Source organism: Pseudophryne corroboree, chromosome 5, assembly GCF_028390025.1.
Source record: "Pseudophryne corroboree isolate aPseCor3 chromosome 5, aPseCor3.hap2, whole genome shotgun sequence".
NCBI lineage: Eukaryota > Metazoa > Chordata > Amphibia > Anura > Myobatrachidae > Pseudophryne > Pseudophryne corroboree.
The window spans coordinates 447,176,451-447,193,428 of NC_086448.1; the positions used below are offsets into that span (position 1 = coordinate 447,176,451).

At 41.5% G+C, this 16,978-nt stretch overlaps 1 protein-coding gene across 2 annotated transcripts in view; it reads right to left on the reverse strand.

Annotated features, from left to right (window-relative positions):
• Positions 1–16,978, reverse strand: part of TMEFF1 (transmembrane protein with EGF like and two follistatin like domains 1) — a 247,773-nt gene that overhangs the window by 10,383 nt on the left and 220,412 nt on the right. The window contains exons 6-8 of one of the 2 annotated variants that reach the window (XM_063922918.1): positions 13,022–13,170; positions 9,880–9,939; positions 5,400–5,523 (exon numbers count right to left, since the gene is read on the reverse strand). In XM_063922918.1, the coding sequence (XP_063778988.1) occupies positions 5,400–5,523; positions 9,880–9,939; positions 13,022–13,170 (333 nt within the window). Of the gene's footprint in view, positions 1–5,399; positions 5,524–9,879; positions 9,946–13,021; positions 13,171–16,978 lie in introns of both variants that reach the window. The other variant, XM_063922917.1, reaches the window with a different exon arrangement.

Below are 16,978 nucleotides of genomic sequence, written 5' to 3' on the forward strand. Positions count from 1 at the left end.
TAGGGACTATACATACAGTATACATTAATTATACGAGTATACTGAAAGATGTGTTACACCATGCAGAAGTATATCGAGCTAAGGTTTTTGGTACATTTAGCTAAATATGAAAATATGACTTAGCTTTATAAATAAAAGCACAACAAAGCTGTATATCAGATGCTTCTTTCCATAGAATGATGGACTACTCAGAGCAGCAAGCTATGATCAGTGTTTACTTCAAAAGAATCTGCCATTAGGGATTATACCTTTAAAAAAGCATAGCTTCAGGTACAGATATCAAACCTGACAGCCATGAAACCTAAACTAGATGTCCGAGCAAGAAGAGTAGTTGAAGGGGCACTGATGCATGAAGGAAGCTGCACTCTGGGTATTCGCCTTATGCCTGCGCTGTGCGTAAATTAAATACGTCGGTATAGAAGAGACTGTTCAAAAGAGACAAGGAAACCATTCAGCCCATAGACGATACTTTTATGTTTGGGTCAAAACGTTTAAGAATAATTGGGTCCTTTGGGTCTGCAAGTAACTATTCACAAACAAAGGTAATATAACACTGTAGAGATTAGCTTGATATCCTATGTGGTATATAAAACGGTGCCATGTATTACACAAGTATACAAATATATGGAAAACGTTTTGAATAAATTGTGAGTTCTGCTGTCATAACATAAATGCATTAGGAAATATTGTTTATTACAAGGAATAACAATCTCAGCTGTTGATTGTCCCAGATATGAGAAATCACGTATGATTTCTGTGATCTCTATGAAAGTACATGTCACATTCCATTCTGTTACAGTATTTTTTTGACTGCCATCAATAAATCATATTTAAAATGCTTTTGGAATGTGTGTAAAATGCTTTGCAGTAATGCCTCTATATATAAGGACTCAAACACCAATTAAGCTAATTCAATTTATAGTGTACTGATACACAGCGGCTGATTTTGAATTGGATGCAGCGTTGATGTTGGACGCAGTGGAGCGATATTTTTGTATGCACAAGTGAGTGGGTGCACTGTGTATGTGCTCTGATGAAGTTCCTACAGAGGTGCAGTACAGATGTGCATATGTCCTGATGGAGTTCCTACAGGGTGCAGTACAGACGTGTATGTGTCTGATGGTGTTCCTAGTGGTGCAGTACAGAAATGCATGTGTCCTGATGAAGTTCCTACAGAGGTGCATGTGTCCTGATGAAGTTCCTACAGAGGTGCAGTACAGATGTGCATGTGTCCTGATGGAGTTTCTACAGAGGTGCAGTACAGATGTTCATGTGTCCTGATGATGTTCCCACAGAGGTACAGTACATATGTGCATGTGTCCTGATGGAGTTCCTACAGAGGTGCAGTACAGATGTGCATGTGTCCTGATGGAGTTCCTACAGAGGTGCAGTACAGATGTGCATGTGTCCTGATGGAGTTCCTATAGAGGTTCAGTACAGATGTTCATGTGTCCTAATGGTATTCCTACAGAGGTTCAGTACAGATGTGCATGTGTCCTGATGGTGTTCCTACAGAGGTGCGGTACAGATGTGCATGTGTCCTGATGGGTTCCTACAGAGGTACAGTACAGATGTGCATGTGTCCTGATGATGTTCCTACAGAGGTGCAGTACAGATGTGAATGTGTCCTGATGGAGTTCCTATAGAGGTGCAGTACAAATGTGCATGTGTCCTGATGGAGTTCCTACAGAGGTACAGTACAGATGTGCATGTGTCCTGATGGAGTTCCTACAGAGGTGCAGTACAGATGTGATTGTGTCCTGATGGAGTTCCTACAGAGGTGCAGTACAGATGTGCATGTGTCCTGATGGAGTTCCTACAGAGGTGCAGTACAGATGTGCATGTGTCCTGATGGAGTTCCTATAGAGGTTCAGTACAGATGTTCATGTGTCCTAATGATGTTCCTACAGAGGTTCAGTACAGATGTGCATGTGTCCTGATGGTGTTCCTATGGAGGTACAGTACATATGTGCATGTGTCCTGATGGAGTTCCTACAGAGGTGCAGTACAGATGTGCATGTGTCCTGATGGAGTTCCTATAGAGGTTCAGTACAGATGTTCATGTGTCCTAATGGTGTTCCTACAGAGGTTCAGTACAGATGTGCATGTGTCCTGATGATGTTCCTACAGAGGTACAGTACAGATGTGCATGAGTATAGATGCACCAAGCAGTATTTGAGCAACTAAGGATGGAGTTCCTATAGAGGTTCAGTACAGATGTTCATGTGTCCTAATGATGTTCCTACAGAGGTTCAGTACAGATGTGCATGTGTCCTGATGGTGTTCCTATGGAGGTACAGTACATATGTGCATGTGTCCTGATGGAGTTCCTACAGATGTGCAGTACAGATGTGCATGTGTCCTGATGGAGTTCCTATAGAGGTTCAGTACAGATGTTCATGTGTCCTAATGGTGTTCCTACAGAGGTTCAGTACAGATGTGCATGTGTCCTGATGATGTTCCTACAGAGGTGCAGTACAGATGTGAATGTGTCCTGATGGAGTTCCTACAGAGGTGCAGTACAGATGTGCATGTGTCCTGATGGAGTTCCTACAGAGGTGCAGTACAGATGTGCATGTGTCCTGATGGAGTTCCTATAGAGGTTCAGTACAGATGTTCATGTGTCCTAATAGTGTTCCTACAGAGGTTCAGTACAGATGTGCATGTGTCCTGATGATGTTCCTACAGAGGTACAGTACAGATGTGCATGAGTATAGATGCACCAAGCAGTATTTGAGCAACTAAGGACACTGAAAGCATTCTTGCCAACATTTATTTACAAAAGAATAATACTGTATAACAAGTGGATCATTCAGACAGATTATGTCGGTAGATTTGTGGGTCTGTATTATTATTACCAATAAAATGTGTATTATAAACCTACAGCAACGTTCTGATGAAAAAACAGGCTGTTGAGAAGGTTGAATGGAAATAGTACAATGAACACTAAATAAAGAAAACCACTTCATTATACCTGTAGAACAGTTCAAGTAAAATTCACATTAAAGGATGAGGACAATAAAAACAGACCAACTGCATCAAGCAAATAAAACACAATATAATAACACATTATAATGAATTCATACAAATAAAACAATATAAAAATGGCTTAGAATGAATGCCGTAATTTTAGAAGTTTAATTTACTACACAGTTCCTAAAGAACCAATGGGTTACAGCAAGATGGCAGCAAGTTTGCAGAAGCAGCGATAAATCTGAATAACATTTACTCTATTATCACTGAGTGGTAAAAAAAAAGTGTGTCTGCATAAACATATAGTAGTCCACACACAAGGGCATAAGTAGGCTAATTGCCAAACGCCTCTTTACTTCTGTCTTAGCTTACCAGACAAATATACTATGTTGTATCTTTATGGATTGTAGACTAGAAACATGACCATGACACCTGGAGCCCTTCTCTCAACCATACATGACCAAGACTATACACAGCAATCCTCCCGGAGTCCTCTTCTCAACCCAACATGACCAATGTACAGTAACACCATGCTACTTTACACCCTCATCTCAACCTAACCAAGACCAAGGCAAAACCATGCAATATGGAGCCCTCATGTAAACCCAACATGAGTAAGACCACACCGTTTCACCAGGAACCCTACTCTTAACCCAGTGCTATTCTGGACCCAAGCCACGTCACAAGGTTGCTACCACCACATAAACGTTTTATGCTGTGACGCAATCAAGGAGGAATGTTGGCATAATGCTTCTACTGTGAGTTAGAAATATAGTTAATGTTATGCAAAGTGTGCAGCTTTAATAACATGTTATACTTAATAGGGGGCTCTCTCATGATGAAATAATTAAATGTTCAGTGCTGTAGCAGTGAAGGTAATTTAGTTGTGGCACTGTTCACACTTTTATAAATGTATTTTAATGTATCAAGCTTTGTAATTTGGAAATAGATTGGGTTTGGAACATTCTGACATAGGAAGTCCTATGTTAATGACTATATCGTGTAATCATGGCATAATGTTAACATTCTTTGAATGCAGACCAAAGTGTCTCCTGTGTAGTAAACAGCAGGTCATTTGGGGTATTTACCATATCCTGTAGAACAGAGGAAGTATAGTTAAGTTTTGTAATTATGTTACTGTTTAATACAAACAAATAACTGAGTTTAGTGTGGAGTATACCACAGGGGAGGGTCATCTTCTCTGTTCATTATTCAAAGATGAACTTAATTAAATTATATTTAATTTTGAAAGGCACCGTTCCTGATGCTAATTTTAACTACAAGAACTAGCCTTATTGTTTTGAAGTACAGTAGCAGAGGGGTTTGTTTAACCCCCTGCCAACATGTGTGAGAATAATCTATAAAGGGGCTCTGTTGGCTCTAATAAAAAATCATTCTCTAGAGATGCTAGAGGTGTGCAAAATCTGTATTTCTGAATAATCTTGTATGCTGTGTGCATTCTCAATACATTTACTTGATAATACTGTTATTTCCAGGGCATTTATTTGGAGCTAATAAATACAATCTGGCTGCAATAAATGCCTTTATCTGCTTGCATCATTTGACTTCAAGTTAGTCGCTGAATACTTAACTCTTCTCTGGCTGTATTGCAGTTGACTCCAGTGTCTCTAAGCACAAGCCCTCTCCTCATTACCTACCAAGCATAGAACTGGTGCATAGGATAGAGCCAGTGGGGAATTAGCCAGAGGGGTTCGGTATGCTAGTCCGGTCATCTGGATGCCATAACCCTAATCCTCAGCGGTGGAAGCTAGGGCTAATCCCCCAGGGATGGCTGCTAGGACTAACCTCCGGGGAGTCTAGTCCCTAGCCCAACAACCCCCCCTCCCCCTTGTCTAACATTAACCCTCTCCCTCCCCGGGTCCTAACCCTAACATTCTCCCCGATACTAACCTTTGGGATGTTGGCGGTCAGTGTTCCGGTGCTGGTCTCCTGAGCGGTGTCAGGATTCCGGCGTCGGTCACATGACCGCCGGTATTCCGTCCATAGGGATACTGACCGCATTCTGTTCCGGAAGCTGTTGTTAGGAGGCTGGGAGAAGTGGTTATAAGTGTATGAGCCTGGTGTTGGCAGTGAATAACCCATCCACAATGCAAGGAGAGACGTAACAGGCGGTTACTGATGAATATATGGAATCTTCTCACTTCTTTTTGTGGTATATTTGGCTTTATGGCTATATTCTGATAAACTTATTTCTTCACAGCACAGTAAATTATAGCTAAGAATTCTAAGAATAATAAAATACAGTCTACAAAAATCATTGTTAGGGATCTGCAGAATGTTTTTCATAATTTGGGCTTTGCAGTATATTACAATGGATTTGTTCCCACTTGATATTCAAATTCCTTCTTACTGAATAACTTACATAATGAGAAAAAATGTTTGTGGCTTTATTCTTTATAACTTACCGGCACAATGCTTTCTGAGTTGAATAGCTTAATTCGCATGTCCCATGCACACAATATCCAATGTAGTTTTCTGAGCAAGGCATGTAATTACCCATGTAGTCATCTTCTCTCTGATCACTGGAATCTAACACAAACAAAACAAACAAATAAATATAAAACAGCACGTATAGCAACAGCACAATGACATAACTGTATAAAATGATGAGACTGACTTGGCACAAGTAATGTTTCTCGCAAAGTTGAACGGGATGAATTGTTGGTGAAAGCTATACAGTTTGTTATATCAATGCGCACTTTCCGTAATGGGATCTATGCAGTATCTTTGACTCTTTAACTGCACCTCCTCTTACAACGGAAGTGACATATCTGGGCTTTAACAGAGTGTTCTCTTATACCTAGTTTAGGGCTGGTGCCAGTCTGCACTGATGATAATGATGATGACTAGTACCAAATTAAGTGTACAGATAGGGGATGGGCACAATTCTCAGCATATGGACAAATTACGTTACATTAGCCATATCTTCTGTGGGGTGTGAGGAAAATTAGTGTAGATGCTGTTGAAAAATATTTTCACTCAACTGTTCCAGAAGCGGCTATTCCGCTAAACTGAATTCTTTCCTTATGGGAACATTTATAAGACCTTGTAAGTGGAGGACCAAGCAGATGGTAGTTATCACTTCCGTCCGGAAGGAAGGACAGGAAGGAAGGAAGGAAGGAAGGAAGGAAGGAAGGAGTGGAGACGAAAGAAGAATTAAAGGATAACTCCATCCAAAGCTACTCTGGGGCCCCATTTAACAAATCCCTTAGCACTCACTAAAGGGGTTAGCAACAGCTAGACTGATATTGCAGTTTATACAATAGATTACCCAACTGAGGCTACTGTTGAAAAGGGCAAATTTCCAATGAGCATCAACAGGTACTGACTGTATATTTCCTGAACAGCGAGTGTTCTAGACACAGCTACTTCTCCTTCTAATGTTTTACTTGGAAGATGGGTCTACTATAAAAATGCTGTTAAATTTGGAGTTCATCATTTGCCAAAAAAATACAAAACTCTAATCTTCTGCAAAGCTACGGTTAAGTGGTACAGGATTAATTGTTTCATACTTGCTTATTGGGACGCAGTTGGGTCCAGAGGTGACATGGGGTGGGTTCTGGACAAGGCCTACTCTATAGATGAGCCCACATACACCTATTGTGAAATTGCAGCAAATAACCACAGACTTTGCAATGTAACTGCACTTAAAACATATGCATCTTAATGTGCTATACTAATCTTAAGTACTTTGTACACGATTAGTAACTTTGGAGTTTATTTGTCAAGAAGTGAAAGGAGTGGAGAAGTACATCATAACAGGCAGCTGCTCCAATAGTACACTTCTTCACTCTTTTCTCTGATTGATACTTCAATCCCTTTGGACACTATTAGCGAAAGGGTCTTATTGAGAGTTGTTAGCAAACCAAAAAAGTTAGCAACTGGGCAAAACCATGGTGCACTGCAGTGGGGCAGATGTAACATGTGCACAGAGAGTTAGAGTTGGGTGCAGTGTGTCTGGGTAAAGAAGGCAAATGACAGATCCTATACTATAGGCCCTCTATTTTATGCCTTTTTTCCCAGATGACATACTTATTACTGAATTTTGCTTCATTAATAGTGTACTAAGTAGCTAATAGTGTACTAAGAACCTCATCCAGCTTCAATCGCTATTGAGACAAAGACTGCGATTTCTCAATCCTGCTTCTGCTTAAAAACGCATGTGAAGAGCCTCCCAGAAAGGTAAAAGACGCCAAACGATGCAATCGCACAATTGCATATGCAATCGCTGAATGAATACCATCGACAATTGTGATTGACACAGGGCTACTCAGAATAATGAGAATGCAGTCGCACCGGCGCAATGTTTTTAGTTGCAATCCATTACAACTGACGTCAGATACATGCCCTGAAAATGGCCACGATCCGTCAGCGTTTTTCCAACAACTCCCCACAAACGCCATGTTAACACCTAAAAACAGTCACTACCTGTCAATCAAACTGCGATTGCATTTCACTAAATTGCAATCGCAAAGTAGCTTTTGCGCACATGCAATGTATTCGCAGTGCATGTGTAGTCTGACAAAAATCGCCCGATTTGCGATTTTGCAACTGAAGCTGAATATGGCCTTAAGGGGGTCATTCAGACCCGATCGCATGCTGCATTTTTTCGCAGCCATGCGATCGGGTCTGTACTGCGCATGTGTGTGACCCGCAATGCGCAGGCGCGCCGGCCGCCGGCAACAGCCGTCGCCGGGCTGCGATGAATCAAATGAAGAAAGTGTTCACACTGGCATTCGCAAGAAGATTGACAGACAGAAGGCGTTTGCGGGCGGCAACTTGCCGTTTTCTGGGAGTGTCTGGAAAAACGCAGGTGTGCGTGCCCGTTTCCAGGGAGGGTTCCTGACGTCAACAACATACCGGATCGTCGCAGCGGCTGAGTAAGTCCTGGGCTGTGCAGAAACTGCACAAACTTTTGTCAATCGCACCCCTGCACAGCAATTATCCCCTCCCCTGTAGGCGGCGATTACCTGGTCGCAACAGTGCAAAAAATAGCCTGCGTGCGACCAGGTCTGAATTAGGCCCTAGTACAATGATTAGGATTAGTATAATTTGTCACAAAAGACATTGTGATAAAGTAGCAGATTAGGCATAACGATGCATGGTACGAGTCACTCCTATACACTACCAGTGACTCGCACCATGTATTGTTATGCTTAATCTACTATTTTATACCAATTTCTAACATTGAGAACATCCTGATAGCACCATGGTTCTGTACTAAGTGGTGACATCTTGAAAATGTTTCAGCAAGGCAGATAATGAATATCAAAATTGACATGGATGGCCAAAGCTGTAAGACTTGCCTTCTTCTTCTATGCATGCTTAATATGTTATTTTAAAAGAAGTAAAATGACAGTGCTGTGTGGTGCTGCTACTGACATACACCTACACTGGCAATCATGCACTGTAGGGAGAGCAAGCAACAAGCAGTTCTTGTATTGCATACAGAATTCAGTGGTAGTAACCTTGGCGCACAAGTGAACTCTGCTCAGCTTGAAGGGCTTGTGAGACAGGGTGACGGAATACTCAGCATCATAAAGGAGTAACTAAGGCAACTCTAATCTTAAAGACATCTCAGATATGAATAATGTCAATAACAGATACAAATATCTGAATAGTTTGAAAGAGCAGCAGGACAATAATTGTCCATAGGTGGAGTTGTACACATCTAGAGGTGGGCCCTCTCTCTCTCTCTATAAGCTTGGCTTGATACTAGTCATCATCATCAGTGCACACTTCTACCAGCAGCCTACACAAAGTGCAAAAGATATGTCTGAAAATAGGCGTATTTACACTTAAGTACAACTCTGCACAGCCTGCAATTTACATTAAATGTGAATATGACCCAATACACCTTGTCAGTTGTTTGTGTAGATGTGATCATAATGCGCATTACTCTGCATTGTCCATACTTATATATGCTCAGTTTCCTAGTATGTGCAGTGCAAACAGGTGAATAATATAAAATGCAAGGTAGACGGCACCCAAATAGACATGCGTAATGGTCACAGTGCCTGTCAGTGGAACAAAGATGATGTGCAGCAGGATGGCATGCAGCGAACCAGTATAAAGAGCAATACAGACGGGATGCTTCCTGTAGTCCAACATTTTGGGTGTCTAATGAGGATGGGTCATTAAAGACAAGAAACGTTGGACTGCATGAAGTGTTCTGTCTGTACTGATTTTTATCCTAGTGCGCTGGCTGCACCATATATATATAGCTAGACAGACAGACAGACAGACAGACAGACAGATAGATAGATAGATAGATAGATAGATAGATAGATAGATATTAAAACAATAATAAGGACATTAGTGTGAAAAGAAAACATCACATGAATCACTTTTGTAGATCCACTTTAAAATAATTGTGAAATTTTCAACGATAAATTTAAACTATTAGCTCAATAACGACAACTTTATCCATATCTTTGTCAATACCAACCATACAGTATAAGCAGCGATTTATTGTGTACATCTCAGTGCACTTAGTATTCATCTAATAGTTCTGTTCATTTTTTCAGAACAACGCTTGTCCAACTATATTTTCAGAGGTAATTGCTACCTAGTGACAGCTAGAGATACTTTTTTGTGTACAGGACTAAAGACACCTTTTGTACAATAAAATGAGTATGAATCCTAAAGAACTAAGAAAATTGTGTTGTGGGTGTTGTCGGTATGCGATACTATTATTAGAGTCAGCTCTTGCTGAACTCCAGGGTCTTCTACAGTATCTGTCCTCAGACAGTCTCATATCCTGTTCAGGGTACATTATGTATCTACTCACGATTGCAATAATCAAGGAAGAAATTGAAAACATAACCCACACACTGCTAGCTCAACAAATGGTTTTTTTTAAAATACAAGCAACACATAGTTTACCTTTCACCTCTGGGCGGTACTGTAATCCGTCGTCTTTCTTCCCAACCACACTGGTGTCATCTGTTGCTGTACAAAACGGCAAGAGTTACAGTTAAGTGCTGGCTACAGCAAGGAGCCTGTTCACACACTAGCAAGCCAATCACCATAGTCAATGCCAGGAAATGTACTGCAAGTCGATGTGGTAAAACGTCACTAAAAGAAGTACTTTTAGTCTGTACATCTCTCTCTCTCTCTCTCTCTCTCTCTCTCTCTCTCTCTCTCAACCTCCCACAACTTATATATCTCTCCACAAAACTATGGCTCTATGTAGTTGTAGCACCAGTGCATGAATTATGACTGAAAACTCCCATGTAATTACAGTATGTCTATCACTACACTGCAAACATTGGGCCTAATTCAGATCTGATCGCAGCAGCAAATTTGTTAGCTAATGGGCAAAACCATGGCCCTCATTCCGAGTTGATCGCACTTAGCAACTTTTTGCTGCTCGTGCGATCAACTTGACACCGCCTATGGGGGAGTGTATTTCAGCATAGCTGGGCTGCGATTGCTCGTGCAGCCCTGCTATGCTAAAAAAGTTTCCTGCAAAACAAGACCAGAGTCAGACTTAGTTACTCTGTGCGATGGATCTAGCGACGAAGGTCTCGAAATTGACGTCAGACATCCGCCCTCCAAACGCCTGGACACGCCTGCGTTCGCCTCACCACACCTGGAAAACGGTCAGTTGACGCCCTGGAACGCCTCCCGCCTGTCAGTCTTCTTGCGATCGCCGTTGCGATCACTTTGTCTGCTAGCGGCATCGCTGCTCAGCGAGCAATGTCACACGTGCGTAATGTGACCACCGTGCATTCACAGTTCCGAACCGTTCGCACCGCTGCGACAAACTGCAGCGTGCAAACGGGTCGGAACGACACCCCATGTGCACTGCAGGGGAGGCAGATATAACATGTGCAGAGAGAGTTAGATTTGGGTGGGTTATTTTCTTTCTGTGCAGGGTAAATACTGGCTGCTTTATTTTTACACTGCAATTTAGATTTCAGTTTGAACACACCCCACCCAAATCTAAAGGGCCCTACACACATGGTGACGTGCCGCCTAGGTGCCCGACGGCAGATACGTCTGACAGGGGACCTGGCGGTGGGGAGGGGGAGTGAAGTTTCTTCACTCCCCCCGTTACCCAGCTCCATAGCAGTGCATGCTAATACGGACGAGTTTGTCCATATTGGCTTGCATGCATAAGCGACCCGGCACCAACAATGAACGAGTGCGGGGCCGCACATCGTTCATTGTTGGTGCCTACACACTGAACGATATGAACGAGTCGTTCATATCGTTCAGTTACATCTTAAAGTGTGTAGGGCCCATAACTCTCTCTGCACATGTTATATCTGCCCCCCCCCCCCCCCCCCTGCAGTGCACATGGTTTTGCCCATTAGCTAACACATTTGCTGCTGTGATCAGATCTGAATTAGGCCCATTGTACAAGTTTGTTTACAATAAAGTTTGAAAGAAATAAAATAAATTGATGGCCAAATGCAGCTGTTGTTAGATTGCAATCTTTGTGTAGTAAGAAATGGAGATAAACTCCAGGTGTAATTTTGTGGAGAAAACCTGCATGAATTAATGCAATAACACATTATGTAGCCCGTACTCGGTGACTGAATTGCTACCTGACATAATAATGGTGAATGTAAGGTGCTTCGCTCCAAAACTGCGCTGTGCTAAATTGAAGGCTGCGTACAACAGACTCACATTGTCATTTATGGGATACGTAGCCCCCAAAAGTTGCTAAAATATGCAAGTAATTGACCAGATAACAATAAATAATTAAGCCTGTGTGCTATGTTGCCTGAGCCAATGTGCTGTGAGAATAAATGTTGAATACTACATAAATAAAATGAAAAAACACACAACAAAATATCACAGGGCTGCGGTGTCCACAGTTTACACAGCAATAACATTCAATGTTGCAGATTGTGGGCTAATTCATATTTGTATGGTTTACGTACAAATACCATGGTTGTGGGTCTGTGCAGATGCAATACCTGTTCTGCACACGCGCAGAAAGGGTCTTACGATTTCGCTCGCAGCCCCTTCAGCCACAGCATTATTGACATGCTGCGGCATTTGTGGGGGCTGTACCTGGCACCATTCTTCAAAACATGGAGTGTCGTGATGGCCTCATTTTTGAAGGCATAATGTGTCCAGGGTCTATCTCCTACGGACGCCTCCTGCTGCATTTGAATTTTAAATACATGCAATTGCAAAGCCACGCAATTCCTATCAATCATGAATTAGGCCATGTATACTTATATACTTGAGACTATGGGGGGAATTCAATTAGCTGCGGGATTTACCCCACGACTAATTGCTGGCAAAAATCCATGCGGCGCGGATAAAGGCTATTCAATAAGGTAGCCTTTTTCCTGTGCCGAAAAATCGTGATTCATGAAACACATTGATTCTGCGTAAACTGCGGAATTAATGTTCTTTTTTTACCACACGCGACGACCGATTTTGTTAGTCCCCTGGGTTGGACTGAAGCTGCGAGCTTCAGTCCTAGCCTAGGGACTCAGGAGCGGGACTGCAGAGACTCACACATGGGTAAACCCTGCTAATTGTATAGGTCCGGTGTGTCAACCAGTCACGGTGTAAACCAAGCGGCTAATTGAATTCCCCTCTAAGTATGCATTTATAGTATAACTGGTGGTGGTCCTGGAGTCATACAACCCAGCAAACATCCGCAGGCTATTTATTTGTATCAAGAGTGTCAGTTACAGTATGTGTTTTTCAGACAAGATATATAGTTTATTTCCTAACACCTCTAACTATTGGACTGGCCATATCATATGCTTATGGAAGAGATCTTACATTATTACAGTTCATTGCTACCCCACCCCATCCCCACCTTCACCCCCGACAATCCTCCACAATTCAAAGACCTGCAAGGGTTGAGAGGTTAGCTGCCTGTCTATCTGTGAGAGAAGTTAGCAATGCTGGATCAAAGGAACCTTTGGGATGAACCCGCTATATCAACTGATTTCTGTATCAAAAGTAAACATGACTTTGTATTTTTTCCATATCTTCCTGAATTCTACCTAAAATAAAATGTTACAGTTCTAAAATAAATTTGATTCTGTACCTGTACAGCTCCCCAGGTGCTTCACATCGATTTGCTCTTGCTTGAGACACGACGCCTCTCGTACCATACATGGATTGGAATAGGAGCTTCCATCTGAGGCGCAGACTGGGTTAAAATTATGGCCACTGCAGTCTATATTACACACGCACCTGTTGGGAATAAATAAATACTAATGTAATGGAAAGTTCCATGTCTCCTGTAATGCATAAATAACAATACTAACAAGTAAAAACAACGTTTGTATTGGGTGAATTTAATGTTGTAACGTCAGCTATCTAGGCCCTGGAGCGACACCTGTATTGTCAGTCTCTAATCTGTGTGAGCATTCACCTCTCTCCTGTTCAGTGTTCACCTGTCAGTAAATGGGACAGAGGAGAAATGAATTGTGAAAGAGGGAATGTGATAAAAAATGCACACACAAACTTATGTAACACTTTCTGGTGGTTTGGTATAAATAATAGTATAGAAATTCCATCAAAAACAAAAAAATCCACAGATCTAATCCATGAAAATTATCATATTAACAGTTACTTGTCTATGTGATCTGAATACAAGTCCCAACGTCCGTTATAGTGCTACATTTGTACCTTTCTCAAATGTTCATTGCTATCATACACAGTACGTAATACACGTTTAATAAATCTATCCGCACTGTGCATTACTTACCTCATAACATTATGAAATGCAAAATCAGGTCAAGCTAGGGGCATGGCTGTATCATAGTGGCTGCTGTGGACATGGCACCAGTGGGTGTGCTTAGCACTTCTGTAGTGTGTGCCTGCGTGGCTCCACTGAATGCCGCACCAGCAACTTCCCGTGAGATGGTACAAACATGTAAATGTAATAAATTGGCATGGTTGGGGTATAGGGCATTATATTTCCTGTGACCTACAGAATAACAGATGTATACATATTTACCTAGATATCATAGTAATTTCTGACAAATGTTCTGAAGGAGAAAAGAAGGGCCAAACAAACAGTCCAACAGTTCCAGTGATGGAAGTAGCAGGGATGAAACAATGATGCAGTAACATCACTCACTGGGCTCAAAAGAGAATGTCAGACTCCCGAATCTGCTCATTTTCCCAGTGAAGAGGACGGTCTAGGGCAGTGATGGGGAACCTATACTGGAGGTCTGTGCAGACAAATGGAGAATGAGGTTCAATATGAAAAATATAAAGTTATGCACTTTGGGATTAAAAATAATCATGTAGCATATAAACTGAAAGGCGAAAATGTAGGGATAACAGTGGTTGAAAAGGATTTGGGGGTGCTCATTAATAATAGACTTAGTAGCAGTACGCAATGTCAAAATGCAGCAACAAAAGCAAATAAGGTGTTAGCATGCATAAAACGGGGAATGGAGACAAGGGATGAGAGTGTAATCCTGCCACTATATAAATCATTGGTGCGTCCACATCTGGAATATTGTGTACAGTTCTGGGCACCGCACTATAAAAAAGATATCTTGGAACTCTAAATGGTTCAGAGGCGAGCCACCAAACTGGTTAAGGGGTTAGAGGTACTGAATTATGAGGAAAGACTTACAAGATTAGATATGTTTACACTGGAAAAGAGGCGGCCGAGAGGGGACATTATTAATATTTATAAATACATTAAGGGACAATACAAGGACTTATCAGATGATCTGTTTATCAAAAAAATGCTACAATGGACACGAGGACACCACCTGAGGTTAGAAGAAAAAAGAATTCCTACACAATGGAGGGGTTCTTTGCAGTAAGAGCAGTAAGGATTTGGAATTCTCTACCAGAGAAGGTAGTAATGGTGGACTCACTAAATAAGTTTAAAAATGGATTAAATTCCTAACTGATAGAAATATCCAAGGTTAAAGTATCTAAATGATATTTAATTTTATAATACAGGTTGAACTCGATAGACATTTTGGGGTAAATTTACTAAGATGTGAGTTCTATTTAAGATGGGATGTTGCCCATAGCAACCAATCAGATTCCAGGTATTATGTTCTAGAAGGTGCTAGACAAATGAGAAGTAGAATCTGATTGGTTGCTATGGGCAACATCCCGTCTTCAATAGAACTCCCATCTTAGTAAATGTACCCCCTTTGTCTTTTTTCAACCTTACCAACTATGTAACTATGTAACCTTCGCACTGCAGCTGTTGTTGAACAACACATCCCAGCATGCCGGCTGCAGTTTTGCTATTTGGCCATGCTAAAACTGTAGCAGGGCATGCTGGAAAATGTAGTTCAACAACAGCTGGAGTGCAAAGGTTACCCATCACTGGTCAATGGGATTGATAATGCGAATCGTGACACTGTGACCACACACCCCGCAGCTGCAGCATTGAGCAGTAATTTTTTACGTGCATGAGTGCGTAAGTATTTTGCATGCTCAGGAACCAAGAGTAAACAACTTGAATGCAGTGACAAACAAAATTTAGTTGCATCTATAATTGCAACTGAAGGAACCTAACTAGAATTTAAAAGGGCATTCTGTCTTCATAGAGGATGTGATGGAATTGTAAGATGTGTGGAATTGTACAGTAACAGTAGTGTAAATACTTATCTTTTGCACTGAGGATAGAGCTGGTGCAAGTGCTTACTGATGAGTATGATGACTACAGAAAATGGAGATGTATAAGATGAAATCTAATAATGTGTAACATATAGTATCCAGCAGCTTTAGGTCATTTGCTAATAGTCATTTACCACTGCCCATTAATGATACAGTATTTCAGAGCTTCTTTTAAGGACATCATTGTCCAAACAATCTCATTCATGGTCTTGACCTTTCTAAGTAAACACAACTCTGCAAAAGCCATTACTGTAGGAAAACATTGAGCTAACACAGAACACCGCGGGAGCTTTCAGCAATCCCAGTCACTCTCAAAGACTTGTTAAAAGTAAGTGGGACAGCACAGTCTGTATCTTTGGTATTAACTTTAAAATGTTTTTGTTGTTACTTAGGTTATAAGAAAACACACTGCCTTGAAGACTCTCCTGCAGAGTAGAATGTCACCATCCTACATCTCGAGACTTCTTTCTTCAATGAACTGCTATCTAACAATGCTACTGAAAAATTCTGGCTACTGATAAACTAATGTATTTCCTTTCCAATCTCTCATCCTCTTTAATACATTTAAAACTTCCTCAACTCTCCAACACCAAACTCTCCGATAACAACCACTGCCCAAGATCTTTCTTTGCATTTAAGGATAAGACACAATAAATGTTATGTTCTCCCCCTTATTGCCTCTCCTTCATCCTGTGGCGCCTTCTCTTCATTTGAGTCAACAAAGAAAAATAAGTTCCTACTTTTGCCCCTCTCACTCTACAACCTGTCCACCATTTTTTTTGCTGCCCCATGTGCTCATCCCAGCCTTAACTAACATCTGTCATCTCTCTCTCAGACTTTTCTTTTTTTTTAGGGCCTTATGTAGAGATAAACACAATGTACAGTAAGTGGTCCTGCACAGAACTAAATATGTATAGCTTCCTATATGCTGACTGTACTCATCTCCGCAGTAAGACCACCGATATCTATGCACTTGGTTTGAAAGCCGTCATCATTATCCTTGGTTCAAAAGATCCAATAGAGACAGCTGTAATTACGCATACTTACAGCTCTGAGTAGCCTGCATGAAAATACCCCATTATAGCCCATTTAGACTGATTCACACACACACGTGGTGATACATTTGAATTGCAGACAACTCAGCAACACATGTAGATGTGTATGCAAGGTTCTGGAGCTAACACAGACAAGATACACTCAAATAGACTTGTGTTAAGCTCTGCATTAGGCCTTTAAGACTCTGAATCCACCTCCTGTCACCTGCCTTTATCAGCTGGAAAAACATATGGCCCCATGCTAGGCCCTCTATCAGGGATGGACTAGGACTGTACAAAGACCCTGGCCAGAGCCGGATTAAGGGGGGGGGGTCCCGGGGATACGTACCCCGGGCCCCCCTTTC